This window comes from Epinephelus fuscoguttatus, linkage group LG12 (genome assembly GCF_011397635.1).
Source record: "Epinephelus fuscoguttatus linkage group LG12, E.fuscoguttatus.final_Chr_v1".
Taxonomy (NCBI): Eukaryota; Metazoa; Chordata; class Actinopteri; order Perciformes; family Serranidae; genus Epinephelus; species Epinephelus fuscoguttatus.
Window position 1 is genome coordinate 8258484 of NC_064763.1, and position 17358 is coordinate 8275841.

General features: G+C 40.1%; 1 protein-coding gene across 1 annotated transcript in view; it reads right to left on the reverse strand.

Moving 5' to 3' along the window:
- Nucleotides 1–493: 493 nt before the first annotated feature.
- Nucleotides 494–17358, reverse strand: part of cblb (Cbl proto-oncogene B, E3 ubiquitin protein ligase) — an 80403-nt gene continuing 63538 nt past the window's right edge. The window contains exons 14-20 of the mRNA XM_049592434.1: nt 13364–13498; nt 13199–13263; nt 12726–12839; nt 9958–10143; nt 9718–9754; nt 9654–9668; nt 494–6624 (exon numbers count right to left, since the gene is read on the reverse strand). Of these exons, the coding sequence (XP_049448391.1) occupies nt 6369–6624; nt 9654–9668; nt 9718–9754; nt 9958–10143; nt 12726–12839; nt 13199–13263; nt 13364–13498 (808 nt within the window). The 3' untranslated portion in view covers nt 494–6368. The remainder of the gene's footprint in view (nt 6625–9653; nt 9669–9717; nt 9755–9957; nt 10144–12725; nt 12840–13198; nt 13264–13363; nt 13499–17358) is intronic.

A 17358-nucleotide genomic window follows, 5' to 3' on the forward strand; every position in this document is an offset into this window, starting at 1 on the left:
TTGCTAAATACTCCAAAAAACACTCAAGCCGGCGTATTCTTGCAAGTAACACAAGTTTTGAGGTATGTTGTCACAAAATGTAAGGACAAAAGGGTATGTATTGATAAAGATTACAGATAGTAAAAAATGACTGTCTTTCAATAGAGTGCTAACACAGTAGCATCAGACACCACAGGCATTTCTGCTGTCTGTGAGACTATTTCCCACTTTCTTTCATAACTTCCATTTAACTTTTCTTCCCACTTTTAACTGTTTCTTCCTAATTCAGTCCCTTCCATCAGCTGTCAGGAGCTTTCTCCTGATCTGACTGCAGTAGCTGGCGGGCAGCGTGAAGCTCCCTGAAGTCATAATTACTGCTGACACATTTGTTATTTCTGTTGCAACAAATCAAACCTCTTTTGACTCATGAGAAGCCTCTGGCTTAAAGTGATGCATTTATTTTATACTGGAGCAAACTGTCAGAAAACAGCTGTCCCATGATATCATGACGCAAAACACACACACACACACACACACACACACACACACACACACACACACACACAGAACATTAACTAAAACAAAGGAACCGTGACTTTTTATTTACTTATCCATGAAAATAACATATCAAGAAAAAAAGCATTAATAATGTATAAATTAATTGCACATTACTCTATGCTTTACATATTATCATCATATCACTTTTTTGTCACCAAAGCACATTAATACGAATGGCATTAGAAAATAAAAACTGCCCTTTGCAACCTAAGGCCACTTACCCCCTTCACGAGGGAGTCCAATGGAATGGACAATACTAAGCTCCGAGTAGTTCAAGTTTGAGAAAATAAAAGTGAAAACAGACCAGTGCAAAAATGAAGCCTCAAGTTAAAGGGGAATGCCACTACATTTTCATATGTGAATATGTGTGGTGGCTCGCTCTACTAGAAATAAACCAGACGAGTCTTAAATCATCGTCTAATCTGCAACATTAACAGCACTCTAATCCGGGAGTTAGAAATGCAGAGTGGTTTTACAGATTTCTTTGCAGGGATTTTCTGCTTCAGTACAAACTGTGACAATAAACATCATTTGAATGTTGAAATGTAAATGAACTTGGTGAGTTCCGGGAGCAGACAAAGCTGCTAAGCTGATGACTAAGCATTATCTAAGTGCTTAATTATATGTTTATATGTGTGTTTTTGTTTAGCTGACATACTTTTATGGCTGTGCTGCAAAAATGCTTTATGAATGTGTGTGTGCAGGATGATAACAGAGATTAGAGACTTGGTTCTCAGACTTCCTCTTTGCACACAGCATCGCTCATTATCACTAATTCTCTCTTTTAGGCTTCAATATTAACATATGTTAAAGGGATAGTTCTGAATTTTTTAATTGGGGTTGTATGGGGTACTTATCCATAGTGAGTGTATTCCATACAGTAGATGTCAGTCAGCAGGCCCCCAGTTTGGAGAAGCAGGCTGGAGTTTGACATGGAAGCTAAGCAATGTACTGCTGTGGATGGGGGTCAGCAACAAAATGTATTTCAGCCACCTAAAATAAGTCCCACCTTAAAAAGTCAGTATCAGATTAAGAGTGTGCTATGCTGAGAGCATTTTCACCGCTTTACCTCACTATCAGACAGCCCGTTCCATCGGAGAGAAAACAGTAAGTTTAGCTTGCTGGAGCTGCTGGACTACCAATACTTTGATCAGTTAGTTAGTTTGTGTTATTGTGTGACTTTGGTGAATTCGGACTAACCCCATAATAATACAAACAAAATAACTGATCAAGGCAGCAGCTCCTGTGTTTAGCAATGATAAATCACCGATTTTCTCAAAGGAGTCTGGCTTTGCAGAGAACGATGTAACTGCTCCATTTTCCAGTTGGAAATCACTGTCTGACAGCAAGGTAAAGCAGAGAAAATACTCTCATATACATTATTTTAGGTGGGACTTTATTAAGCTGGCTAAAATCCATTTTGTTGCTGACCCTTCCACAGCAGTAGATTGCTTTGCTTCCATGCCAGGCTGCTTCTCCAAACTAGGGGGCGTGCTGACTGACATCTACTGTATGTAATATAATGCCTATGGATAAGTACCCAATACAACCCCACTTCAAAAAAGTCTGAACTACCCCTTTAAACTACAGCAGTGTTCCCCTTTAACATGCTGCTTATAAAAGGAAGGTAAGGATGGTGGTGGTGGTGGTGGTAGTGGTGGTGGGGGCGTTCGTTTGATGTTACACTGACCAGATGACTAAAATAATAAATGAAATAAAACATTACATCTTTTGTGCCTCCCACATTACTGACTTTAAGAGCACATTCACTGATGGGTATTGTGTCTCCATCACCAAGCATCATTTTATTCCCATGGTTGACCATGCAGCACAGAGAGCCAAACTCACATGTTTACATGCACATAGCAAATTTGGTTGGTTGCTATGGTAACATGGTTTACTTAGAAGTATAAATGTCAAATCAGGGTTAGGATGACCTCATAAAATCATACTGTAGTTGAAAGCTGTTAAGATGCCTGGTGCATTCCAACATAGAAAAACACAGCACAAGTTGAGAAAGTGCTTTCACGTTTGGTTTCACACTCTCACTCTGTGAACAGAAGCGGATGTAAAAAAAAAAAAAAAAAAAAAAAAGTTAGTGAGCTGTGTCATTAAGGACAGGAATCATCATTTTCTCCTGCTGTATTATCCGAATGTTCCAGCTGAACCTTTTCATTTCCAATTTTGCAGCCAGACTATTCAATCTTTAACCAGGAGCGCTGTGTGAGACCTCATCATTCAACACTCTAAGGCTCCTCTATTAGGAAAACTACAATACATCATCTCAAATGAATTTTGCTAGCATAGTAATGGCTGCAGAAAAAATGAGAGCGTGGAGGTGAAAATGGGTCAATGCTGTGTGTCGCTGTGTTTACTCGGCTCGTCCCTGGGTACACTGTGGTCTAGCTCAAGGCACAAAGGGGGGACCTCAGTGCAAACAGACAAAGGGATCTCCCGGTCTTCCTCTGCTTGTTCGTTCAGAAACACACAGACCCACATGCTGCACAGTCTCAAGGTTCCTAGCTCAGCTTGCTGCATCGGCTGTTAATATAATAAAAGTTACAACAGTCCTGGTATACATTAGTTAGGATGACATACCATATCATATTGACATATCACATTGTACTTTCAAGAAGAAAAGATCCACTCTACCCATCTATTTACACTCCAGTAGATAAAATGTTTACCTCTGTTAGCCCAATGTTTCACAGACAATAAATTCTCCGTTAAGATTTGTTAAAATAGCTTTTCTTAAATAATCTAGCTGTAACCAGTGAAGAAGTGCCGACTGTTATGGACGCAAATACTACAGGGTCTCAAGAGGTCATCAGTCATCACATTTTAAATTTTACAGGTAGTAAACTTAATGAAAGACCTAACCAGAATAATATAGGTTTTTATCAGTAAGGAGAACACTGTATCATCAAATTGCTGACAACGGATTGCTGCCCATGTGGCAGAAAGTAGTAGTAGTAGTAGAAAATGTTTGCATTGTACATCTCGGCAAACCACAACCATGTTACATTTGGACATTTCATACGTATCATATCAACGTCATAATTAATCTTTATTATATGAGCTGACTTTGTCATCTGGAGGTGGAGGGGATGGTGGATGGTGTGGTCTATAGCTTGTCAGGCAAGACCACTGTTGTAGACGAACAAACAACAACACCTGTTGTTTTTTATCGAGTCATCACTATTTCCACTGGGAATAGTGACGAAAAGAGTCATTGCTGTGTTTCCAGCGGGGATTGTGCCATCAGAAGTGGGTATCTAACCACAACCAAGTGGCTTTTGTGCCTAAACATAATCACGTGTTAACTGCAGTGCTGTTGAAATGTAAAGTTTCAATCACCCCTTTTGCACTGCCTGTTCAAGATGGGAATTTCACGTTGTTATTCTGCCTCGCCATTCTGTATAAAAGATACAATTGTGTAATGAGGGGACAGAGTTGTCTCACTTTTAAACAAACAAAGGGGATGGTAACAGCACCAAATTGACGTCTGTGTAAAAAAAAAGAACAGCTGGTAGGGTGGGACCAGATTGGTATGATGTTTCAACAATGTGTTATGTGTGCAACACACTGCTGGGAGATTTAAAAAACAACTATCAGCAGTTGGCAGCTAACTCAAAGAAGAGTCTGGGAGCTCCTCCAAGCAGAGGACAGGATCAGCCGCCATGTAACAGGGATGGTAAATGATTGTTATTACCATGTTATGCCACTGTCGATGCATATATTATACACCACACTGGAGGCTGATGTTGCTGGCATGCTGTCTAAAATCACACAGTGGAGCTGCATGATGCTGCTGTCGTTTGGTTCTGCGTAAGACTGCGTGAAAAAGGGACTTCATGGTGGCCCTGTAGCACTATGTTTGTGTAAAAAGGGCTACTGGACACACAATAACATACAAATGTAATCTATCCGTGGTTTGCAGAAACATACAGTGCCAATACTTTTTCATGCAACTGGGTTGCAAACTGGGAAATAAATGGGAGGATCCAGACATGTTTTAAAGAAATCCCCAGGTTAGACAAACTTATGTGGAGGAAGAAACAAAAAAAGTTTGTCCTCATCTGTAGAAATGTATTGATGTCACAGTGTTCCTAGATCCAGGTCTGAACAATTATTTTGGTGAATACAATGTCACCATAACCAATGGTCAAAAGAATAAAATTAAATCCCAAATTGCAAACTCTAATTATCCTTTAATTAGTATGAGAACAACAGCCGGGTAAACATAGCCCTGTCTTATTGCAAACTGCACCCCTAACAGATCTATCACAGATCTGCCAACAGCTTGCATACCGCTCTGAAAAGGAAAAAGGATAAAAAATAATTTTGCATTTGAACAAACCCAATATTTGCACTGGTGAGATATCTTGCAGTCATTATGGAGAAATACACCTGATTCCAGATTCTGGGTTAAGGGGCTTTTAACTTCACGCTACTGCATTGTGAAGGTGCATATGACTCATCTCAGTGTTTGAATGCTCTGCAGTACTCTGTTCGTCTCTGCTGTATTCACACTATAACCCCACAGAGAAGATGCATAATTACTGCAAATCAGACTGACAGCGATTCCTCAGACACGTGGGGAATGTGGACATTTTCAGCACATGATGGCTGTGTAATTGAAGTGGCGACAGGCGGCTGCAGAGCACATCGTCTCTATCAGCGACGTCTGGCTCACTCCTGTCATTTAAATGCTTGAGCTGAAATGCAGGCACTCTGGCTTTTGTCATGGAGAAATTAAGAGAATTCCACAAACATTAAACATTTCCACCACTTAGTCACTTAAGGGCAAGATGGGGGCCTGAGAGGAGCTCAGTGTACAAAGGTGTAGATCACTCAAACAGAATAGATACATTCATAGGCTTGCTGTGCTCAGATGAAGAAAGTTAAAAAAAAAAAAAAAAAAAAAAAAGCACCAGCTAATGAATCCCCTAGTCTTGGAACGGAAACAAGGAGAAAATAAACCTTCTATCCTCTTCCTGTTTCCCTCCTCTTGTCCAAATAAGATACCAAGTCCAACAAGAGTGCTTGTCTGGAGGTGTCGCACAGTTTTCTCCAGGTCTGAGGGAAACAAGTGAATCAATAAGGCATCCTCTGGCTCCATTTAACTGCTCCTGACTCACCACACCTTGTTACGACCTACAAGTCAGTCAGACCTTGGGCAAATAATGGAGTATCCTCTAATGGGCAACACACGAAGGAAGAGCAGAGAGTGGGTGAAATAGCAGACATGTAGAGAGGAAAGTAAAAAAGGAGTTAGAGAAGAGAAACGGTGGAGTCTGGCTCCCCCCACTGGTTGTAAATAAAAATGACCCCTACACATTGGCTGTGCATGTTCGGCTAAAAAAGAGCTAGAGATGTCTTGCTCTATTGAAAGGCCCTTCAAACCTAATCAGGAGAGTGGCAGGATGTGAAAGGAACAGTAGCAGCAGTAGCAGGATTAGGCCATTAAACAGGCATACAGTCCAAGCCTGGAGACAAACAGGAGCGTTTGAAAACCAGAGGCCAGCACCGGCACAGCTCACTGTAAACAACACCAAGCCTGGTTTCTTTTTTTCACAGGTTTAAATCATTCACAGATGGTCTTTTCTCCCTTTTTTTTTATTCTCTGTGTTCTACTGTGATTTGGTTTTAGCCACTTTGTTGTGCATCATCGTCTCTGTTCGGCAACAAAAGGCAATTGTCTTGAAATATTTCTGTTGATAACTGTAGTTACAACAGTCCCAGGCCGAGCAGAATGAAGAAGCCCTTTTAGTTCAGTTCATTCAGAGGCACAGCTTCATTGTTGTGCTCCCCTTTCACTGTCTCTAAGACTAGAGGTTCAGCCTCGGGGCCACTAAGGCAAACTCTCGCAGAATGTGTCGGGCCACGTCCACTTTGTACTGGGCGATCATCAGTGCCCGCTTCACGTCCTCAAAAGAGTAACCCTCCCCCATCAGCTTGGCGATTTTGGCGTCCACGTTCTCTGACTCCAGACTATGGGGTTTGCTCGGCTGAATGTCCGGAGGGATCTTTCTGGGCAGTGGTTTGGGCGGCCTGGCAGGGGCCTGCAAACAGTCCATCGATACTTAGAGAAAGAAGAGGAGAGAAATCATGTCAGTGGAAAAATGCCCCTGGCACACAGGCAGAGTGTTATTGGTGGTCAAGGAGAAGCTTGTCTAAAGGCGCAAACTTTATATATATATTTATATATTTATATTTTATTTTTACCCCTACCCTCATTTTCAAGTGCCTTTTGTCCCTTGGAACACAGTTTGAAGGGATGGTGGTTGGAATCTTCCCCTATGAAATGGGTCAAGCCTCCAATACCCTAGTACCTCATCAGTAGTCACCACACACAACTATGGCTATAATGGCATTATTACAATAACATTTGCCTTTTTTTCTGATGGAGAGAAAAAACATGTCACGAATCATTCACAATTTGAAAATCTGCTGCGGCCCAAAAACACCATTATAAAACAGATCTCTGTAAAACTGTTGACAGGACACCTTGAGCTATGAGCAAGGTCAGTTATATCATATCTATTATAAATTTTTGATCCACTGAGGTTTTATATTTGTACAACTTTCATCGAGCCAAGAAAAGCAATTGAAAAATCTGTGATGTCATCGCAATGTAAAGTCTATGAGCCAAGCGGGAACTTGTGGGTGGGGCAAGCAGGAGAAACATGACCGTGGAAGTAAATCTGGAAGCTAGAAACATTGTCTGGCATATGTGGCAGGCGAGAAACTCCACTGGACTGAACAGGCGCCATCTTGGGGTTACACATCTATGACTTCTACTGTACATACAGTACCCTGCCAGCCTGCACTGATATTAGAGGAGCGACAAGTGCAACAACTTCGCTGCTGGACTTAAGTTAAATCTCCCCATCATGTCCCCTCAAACGGGGGAATGTGACATGGAAACATGTCAAAATTGGGAACTATCATATGCTTGTTATAAAAAAGCACCATGTTACATTGAAACAACATTAAACTAAGATAATATGATAGTTATTGTAATGTTAAATCTGTATTTATGAGGAAAATACACTTGTAGGTTTCTTTGCGTCTGCAGACATCTTGTAAAACACAGGGTAAGGGATAAGTGGTAAGGGGGGCAAAGCATGTATTGGGATTGAGCCTAAATTCTGCTTGTCACAGAACAGCAGCTTTGACATTTTTTCTAATACCTCCTGAGTTTGGACCTTTATTAGTAAGTAATCACCATCTTTCATAGCTACAAAGCAGATATTGACGTATTCACTGCACAGTAGTCTTCGATGTCCTGCTCGTCAGTCTAATATCAGAGATAGTAAAATGTGGTCAGCCTGCTTCCAGGGAAACACATTAGAAGTGCTGAAACCAAGCTGATTTGAAATTCAAAGCTTCAGGCAAACTTGACATGTCTGCTCAAAGCAATATCTACTGTCAACACTTAAAAAGAACTGCTCATGCAACATGAAACACGTTGGTCATGTTGAAGAGACTCTCTGGCCCATGAGAGCATACATGATTCTCTCAAAAGACAGGCAGGGATTTTTTTCTTTGAGAGTAACTTTTTTTTTTTTTTTACCATATTTCTTTCTTCCTTGAGTTGCACAATTTCAATTTCAAAGCCTCATATTTTTTCCAGACCTTAATTCCAGAAAGGTTTTGATCTTTTTTGGTTTTATGTCCAGTCAGAATATGTAAGAAGACTGTAGTCCAAAACACAGACCATATGCAGTTATACAGTACAGGCCAAAAGTTTGGACACACCTTCTCATTCAATGCGTTTTCTTTATTTTCATGACTATTTACATTGTAGATTCTCACTGAAGGCATCAAAACTATGAATGACCACATGTGGAGTTATGTACTTAACAAAAAAAGGTGAAATAACTGAAAACATGTTTTATATTCTAGTTTCTTCAAAATAGCCACCCTTTGCTCTGATTACTGCTTTGCACACTCTTGGCATTCTCTCCATGAGCTTCAAGAGGTAGTCACCTGAAATGGTTTCCACTTCACAGGTGTGCCTTATCAGGGTTAATTAGTGGAATTTCTTGCTTTATCAATGGGGTTGGGACCATCAGTTGTGTTGTGCAGAAGTCAGGTTAATACACAGCACAGCCCTATTGGACAACTGTTAAAATTCATATTATGGCAAGAACCAATCAGCTAACTAAAGAAAAACCAGTGGCCATCATTACTTTAAGAAATGAAGGTCAGTCAGTCCGGAAAATTGCAAAAACTTTAAATGTGTCCCCAAGTGGAGTGCAAAACCATCAAGCGCTACAACTAAACTGGCACATGAGGACCGACCCAGGAAAGGAAGACCAAGAGTCACCTCTGCTTTGAGGATAAGTTCATCCAGTCACCAGCCTCCAGAAATCGCAAGTTAGCAGCAGCTCAGATCAGAGACCAGATGAATGCCACACAGAGTTCTAGCAGCAGACCCATCTCTAGAACAACTGTTAAGAGGAGACTGCGCGAATCAGGCCTTCATGGTCAAATAGCTGCTAGGAAACCACTGCTAAGGAGAGGCAACAAGCAGAAGAGATTTGTTTGGGCCAAGAAACACAAGGAATGGACATTAGACCAGTGGAAATCTGTGCTTTGGTCTGATGAGTCCAAATTTGAGATCTTTGGTTCCAACCGCCGTGTCTTTGTGAGACGCAGAAAAGGTGAACGGATGGATTCCACATGCCTGGTTCCCACTGTGAAGCATGGAGGAGGAGGTGTGATGGTGTGGGGTGTTTTGCTGGTGACACTGTTGGGGATTTATTCATTGAAGGCACACTGAACCAGCATGGCTACCACAGCATCCTGCAGCGACATGCCATCCACTATTTTGAAGAAACTAGAATATAAAACATGTTTTCAGTTATTTCACCTTTTTTTGTTAAGTACATAACTCCACATGTGTTCATTCATAGTTTTGATGCCTTCAGTGAGAATCTACAATGTAAATAGTCATGAAAATAAAGAAAACGCATTGAATGAGAAGGTGTGTCCAAACTTTTGGCCTGTACTGTATGTATTTTGCAACTATATTTTCAAATGTTCTGACAGTCCACACATCGTGTGATGATGCACTTCTGTCACTAAGAAGGAGAAGTAATCAAATCTGACTGGCTGGTAAATGGTGATATTATACCAATATCTGGACTTTATTCTATGTCTCATTTAGGCAGAGGAGCAGCACTGTTCAGCATGTCAAACACCGTGTCTAGACACAGATGACATTAAGGAATTCAGGTAAAGAAGCCTATTGCTATCTGTCACACATCAAAGTAATACAGTGTGTATTTTCCACAATTCAGCGAACATAACAAACTCTTTACCCACTGCAAGAGAAAATAATTAAATTAGCATAACATTGTACGAGATGCACTATATTTATTCTAGGAGTTCAGGAGTTTGGCAGCTCACCGGGGGTTAACAGCAAGTGCTCGTGTCCAGAGGAGGGCCTGTGTGGTCGTGCAGTGACAGAGGATGAGGATGTGGAGGAGCTGCAGAATGAGGACGAAGAAGAGGAGGAGAGGTCGATGAAACTGTGCCGTGCCGGTGGAGGAGGAGGCTGGGACGGAGGGCGGCTGTTGAAGGGGTCTTCTAATGCTGAAACACAACAGAAAGCAAGGACAAGACTGAGCTCTCTGCTCTGCTCTGATTCACACTTTATACTTCTTCCATGAAGAGGTGGCTGATGCTGCTATAAAGTCTAAACCATGTGCAGTCCCAGCAATGGGATTACATGCTGAAGAGCAACTGACATGCCGCCCGTTAGAGAGAAGCCAAGAGAGGATATTCTTGAGACATCAGAGGAGGAGGAGGAAGAGGAGGAGGACTGGGAGAGGAGGTGCAAGAAGGCTCTGTTTCAAATACTTAGCCATGCACATTGCAGACATGCATGACTCCGTAAAGGTGTTGACTGAGTTAACAGAACCCTTAACTGGTGCTAATCAAACAATACAATACAATAATAAGCACATTATGAGTAATCAGAATAATCAGGCAACTATAGCTATGGAGGCCCATAGGGGTCTTTATCAAAATGATAATGTAAACTTGAAAATGAAAATGTAATTCCACAATTGCAGATCATCATTCCAATAGTAATCCATGTAGCATTCACATGGTCCTCATCTGTGAAGAACTGAAGGTGCACTGTGTTACTGTGATGCTGTAAGGGATTGTTTGCTATTCACTAGAGGGGAGGGGATGGTGCAAAAAGGGGGAGGCATGTCAAATAATTTTTGAAGCACGGGGAAGGCACTGAATGTTTTTTATTTTGCCTTAGGGGAGGGGCATACAAATTTAAATGGCTGTATTTTGTATTTATTTTATCGCTGATTACACAATATATCACAATCAGAGACTGTAAAAACAAAAATTATTGTGTATTTTCAAATTTCTGACAGTCCTTGGACACATCGTGTGTGATGGACACTTCTGTCAGAAAAAAACAGAATCAAATCTGAGCCTAAAATAGTGATATTATACCAATATCACTTTATTCTATGTCTCATTTAAAATTTGGCCAAAAATAAACCGTTTTCACTAATTCACCAGCATGCATGAGTGAAAATCCAAGGCTTTTTTCATACCAGGATCTTGAACTGTTGACTTTTAACTTTAAAACATCAAAGGGTAAGTTTAAAAAATCGAATGACTAATTTACAGTGGAGGGAAGGTCATGCATTTTCCGTCAGTCACTCAGGGAGGCTTAAAGGGATAGTGCACCCAAAAATGAAATGCCGATAAAGGCCCTGGTGAAGTTTTAGAGTCCTCACATCCCTTGCGGAGATTTGCGGGGGGTGCGGCTAGCACACCTAATGGCAGACGGCGCCCCAGACTAACGTCCAAGAACACAAAATTGAATCCACAGAGTACCTCCATACTGCTCATCCGTAGAGATCCAAGTGTGCTGCAGCCCCGACATAAAAAGTTGTTTCGAAAAATGTCATATGAACTCTGTTTTTAGCCTCACTGTAGCCTGTAGCTCTGACTGCTTCTCTGTGCCCCCCACCGCCAATCTCCGCAAGGGATGTGAGCACTCTAAAACTTTACCAGGGCCTCCATCGGCATATGGGTGAGTAGATAATGGCTGAATTTTCATTTTTGGGTACACTATCCCTTTAAGGAAAAACATTTGTAGCTTCGGGGAGGGTCAAAATAAAATATGTAAAATAAGAATTAAAACTCCTCTAAAGAATTTAAAAGTATTCCGCATACAAATAGCTATACTATTCCACAATAGCCATATCATTTTCCACGTATGTATGTTATCTGAATAAAGACAAAAATAAAATGTAATAAACCAATTTGCATTTTACATTTTGACTTAAATATTGCTTGCATACATGGAAAATCAGGTCACATTTTTATATTGCATTTTAATTTTCAAATTTCAATTAACATTTGAATATATTCCACTGTTCAGCGGGGTGCAATTTTGAAAATTAAATGTCAAACAGCTTTTTCATTTTTATTTGAATACGGTCTCAGAACGCTCATACAGGTAATGTTAAAATAAAAATGTAAATTGCATTATTGCAATGTTGTGAAATTTTTTACTCAAATAACACATTCATAGCTGGAAAATTATAATGCAGCTGTGGAAATACATTTTCAAATTTACATTATCATTTCAATAAAGTCCTCTTTGACCTTCTATAATAGCTGAAGCCTAGTTTTGCTTTTTGATGACAGCGTTGGAGTAACACACTGCAAATGTAGACCATGTGAACTCTGCTACATGTGTTACTATTGGAATGATGATCTGTTGAATAGATGCTGTATACTAGCTGCAGAATGTGGTTTTAATAAAATGACACTAAAGTTAATCTTATTTTGGGGTTTATGAATAGATCTTATCTTCTGATAATCTGCCTGTAATCACACTGAACTTCTCAACAGAAATTCCTGTATAAATGAAGGAGACAGATATTCTCAGCCTGTCACTTGAGATTCATTGGTAGAAGTCAAGATTGCAAGTCTGACACTGGAAGATTTTTACGTGACAAGAGTGACATTTTACAGTCAGACAGGTTTGACAACACAGGTGTGTTGCAGAGAGAAGACAGGCTCAGACAGGCTCAGACAGGTGATTAGACAGCAGAGGTGCTGAGACAGACAGGGAGCTGTGGCTGGGCGAGGGGAGGAGGGGGTGGAGGGGTGTATCGGACGGGGGTGGCTACCTTGTGGAGGCAACAGAATGTCATAGTCGGAGGGTATCTTGTTGGTGCTGAAGGGGCAGGGGGCAGTGTGTGGCACCCGTGGGACCAAGCCCCTGACTGACTCGGAGTGTCCACCTGAAGAACAGAAGCAGAGAGCATGTTTTTCTCAATGAATAAGACAGAATTTTGCCAATGGTTGTTATGCACCTTTACATTATTTAATATCTTCTATAAGGTTTAACATCCTTAAATGAGACAGAATTCTGGTATCAAGATAATATCCAACAGGAAACTTGAAACCAGGCTGATGTGTAATGGAAACACATGAAATTATATGATATGTTCATACAGTTTCTACAGATCATTTCTGGGCATCTTATTCACCCTGCTCATTGCAACTTCATCTACATCAGATGAAGATGCAAATGATCTCATAGCACCAGAGATTCAGATAATTGTGATGTTAAATCCTCTCTGCTGGTTTCAGGACTCACCAGGCTCGGGTGGCTGGGACTTCTTCTCGTCGATGGAGGGCTCTGGAGAGCCGTTCTCCAAGTGCCTGAACGAGAGGAAATCTTTTTGGTTCACAGCAGCTTAATTAAACTCTAATGGAACCATCATTGCTGTATCACCACAGTAAATTGAAAGAGGGCCGGTACCTGCTGGGTACAGAGATGCAGATGGGCGCCTGGCTCAGGCAGAGGTTGGATGAAGGGATCTGGTAATCGTCCTCCGCTCTCTCCATCCCTCCCCGCTGTCGTTCTATCACAGGACTGCTGAAAGGGTTGGAAGGTCTGTAAAGAGCATCATGACAGGTCAACCTAACCTTTCCATTAGTGTCACTCATGTAGTTATTACATTCAAACTGCAATCACTGTCCCATTCCCTTAAAATAAAATAAAATGTTTAAACAGTGTGTGACAGCTCTATTCAGCCTTTCTGGTACTAGGTTACTTAGAGCACTTTGAACAGTGTGGCGTTGTTTCAGTTGCAATTTCTGATTAAATTTTTTTCTTTTTTCACTTCGCTCCCAAATTCATTACAAAAAAACAAAATGCACCCTGCTAAGTATGTAGTTTTGTCACAACTAAAGAGAACTGATTGTCCAAGTAGTGCATCATGCTCTCCAACTTGTAATATATCAATGAAAGTGAAAAGATTTGTCACTGTAAATAGAGCTAATAAAATGCGGATACATTTCAGCACACAAACAAATCTGAGCTGACCAAGACGACTTATATCAGACTGTACACTCAGAGCCACTTGACAGGACAGGTTTTCGTTGCTTGTGGGACAAATATTCATCACTGTCCAACACTGTATTTAGGGTGGTACTGCCATTCGCAACGTCATATGTGTGTAAGCCGATATTTTTATCCCCGATGGAAGACTCATCTGTCAGTAGAATCAGACTTACAGGCTGCACTGTCTCTAATTAACCATATTTTAATAACCCTGCATAATTCACTTTGCGTGTGCATAACAGCACTTTCACATATCCCACAAAATGCTTTATAAAAATGAAAGAAATACAACTAACCAATTTTATTCCAAGTTTATTCTAAGTTGTATCTGCCAGTCTGCACAGTAACCTATCCTAAACCTGCTGACATCCTTTATCCTGAGTGATTAAAAGTTCACTGACACCAATTTTGGTTTAAATATGAGAGAGGGAGGCCTGTGGACTTAGGGTGTAGGGTGTAATCTCCCTCCAAGTTGTTAGGAATATGTGAAAAAAATGTGAAAAGCAGCTGAGCTCCCTCACCTTTCTCATTACTACTCAGCCACCCTGGAGCAAAATACTAAGCCATGAAGTGTAGCCTATCAGCAGAAGTGGTTGCACGTATGAAGTTGTGACTGATAATAATCAGGTTCTTTCTGGATGGATAAAAGTCCCAAAACAACACAGACAGACTTCAAACCACAGCCAAATTCATTTAGACTTCAATTTTGTGTAGTGTAATGTGAAATTATGCAGCACCACTTATCAGCTGGCTCCACCCTGCTGGCTGTGTTTGCATACCTAACGTGTCACAGTACAGTGTTTTTGTGCCGCAGAGGTACAAAGTACACTAACTGTTGTGTGTTCTGTGGGAAACCATGAAACATGGGAACAATGAGGGTGCTGTCTACCATGAATGATGCAGTAATTTCTTTGGCCAATCAGTTACAAGAAGCTTCATGTCCCACTGTAACCCCTGTTACATATTAATCATGAGCATGGAAACTAAGCCAGTAGTTAGTTTACTAAATAAACATTCAGGTTTATGTCAGGCCTTCTGGGAATAAATGGTAGTCTGCAAATACATAGTGAATGGAAATACTACCTTGTGGCTGTACGCCTCCACCAGCCAGTCAAGTTGCAATTTACATCTATGTCTGTCCAGACTCATGTAATATATGTAGTGAAGGCTTTAATAAGTGTATTTTGGGGGGAAACATTGATGATTCACACACATCTTCAACCAAGCAGCACACAAGATCTATTTAATCACCACTGTTATCTAACCTCGGGCTAGGCGATACTGCCTACCAGTAATATTGCGATAAATTGAAATCTCCTCTATCTGTGGAGTACTAAATACTAAACTACTAAATAAACTACTGTTACAATAAAGTTGCATAAATAAATTGATAAATAGTTAAAGAAAGTACTGTTACAATAAACTTAAATAAAGCAATGTTAATGTGTAAAGTAATATTATTATAAAGGTAAAATAAACTGTTGTAACAATAAAGTGAAATACAGTACTGTTACAATAAAGTTCAATAAAGTATTGTTAGTAATTTTGTCGTAATCAGCGTGGGAATTCTCGAGTTACGGCTTTGTGAGGTCACAGTGACCTTTGACCATCAAATTCTAATTGGTTCATTGTTGAGTCCAAGTCAACATTTATGTTATTATTTGAAGAAATTCCCTCAAGTTGTTCCTGAGATACCATGTTAATGAGAATGGGACAGAGGGACAGACTGATTGATGGAAGGATGGACAAATGGCTACAGCTGTTGCTAACACAGAGGCACAATAAAAAAAAGTGTGTTATCCTGTGAAAATAATCAGTGTTTGCAAAATGCATATGTGCATGTCAGCTACAGCCATTTGTCTAAGGCAAGGCTGTGTATATCACTCTAACAACCTCACAATATTTAACAACACTAAATAGTTTTCAGCCGAGCCAGAGCTTCCCCTCTCAGCTCAAGCTTCATCAGAAGTGACAGCTCTATCCCCTGCCTCCACTACAGCAGCCCGATAAACAGAAATACCTAATCTAATTCTGGCTGCAGCTAAAAGGCTATTAGACATCCAGCCATCATTTTTCAAAGCTGCTTCTAACCAGGACTTTTCCCTAAGGCTAAAAGACCTCACTGGTTGACGGTCCCTGAGTCTGAAACCACAGAGAAAAAACAGAAGAAGGTTCAGGAGATGAAACTTTAGACTGGAAGGAAAGACTAAACAACTGACTAGTGTTAAACTGAATGTTACTCAAATCTAAAACAAGTGTCCAATTTTGTTTCACCAAAGTTTGCTTTAAGACTGCAGATCACTCAGCTATTTTGTTCTATTCCCATGTTGGTCTGCACAGTTCTGCAGTCAAATAACTTTGTGGGTTTAATATTGGAAATTAGATATTAGGGATGTACCCGAATGGAGGAGGAGGCGTCATGTGAGGGAATGGTGAGACAAAAAAGCCTTGTGTGGCAGCTGAGCTCCCTTCAAATCTACACAAATTATATATCAACATGAAACTCAGAACATTCAGTTTTCTGGTGTATTAACTGGCTCCGTTTAAAATACTCAACAACCAACAGATAATTTTACCTTGTATTTTTGTATTTCAGTCAATGTTCATCCATTTAAGATGTATCATGCTGTATGTATCTGCCATAGGTTTCTTAGAGTTTTGATTTAGCACCCACTGACAAGTTTTTAATGGTTATCTAAACAGAAATAACAAGAGCTGAGAAATAAATGTGGCATTAGAAAATAAAAGTCCCTTGAAACAAATAAAAGAAGTCCTCAAAAAAACATCCTTTAAAACAAAACAAAAAAATAAATAAAATATATATGTACAGTATATATATGTATTTGTATTTATATACAAATATATACTTCCTCATACTTCCTCCTATAGATTTCCTCATTCATTTATTTCAAGAATTATTTTGTACATATGTAGGCATTTTTCTTATTTATTTCATATTAGGGATGCACAATAATATCGGTACGTCATCGCTATCAGCTGATATTGGCTTTACAATGAAGTATCGGAATCGGCCAACATGCTTTTTCTTAATTTGCACAATGAATGATTATTACATACATTGCAGTATGTAATTAAGTATTGTATTTCATGTCTCCATCTGCTGGTGAGCCTTCACAATAAGAGAATGCATGCATAATATGATGTTAATTCCACTACAGCAGAGACTTGATGATCAGTAAAATTAGGGAGGGAAAAAAGACATAGTATTGGATATATCTATTGTCGATATCGGTAACAGTTATCGGCCAAATGATTTGTTACACATCGGCATATCGGCAAAATATCCAATTATTTCATAGGGATATTTATAGAGATAAAGTCAGAGAGGCCAGACTGAGATGGTTTGAACATGTTAAGAGGAGGGATAGTGGTACATCTTTAGAAGGATG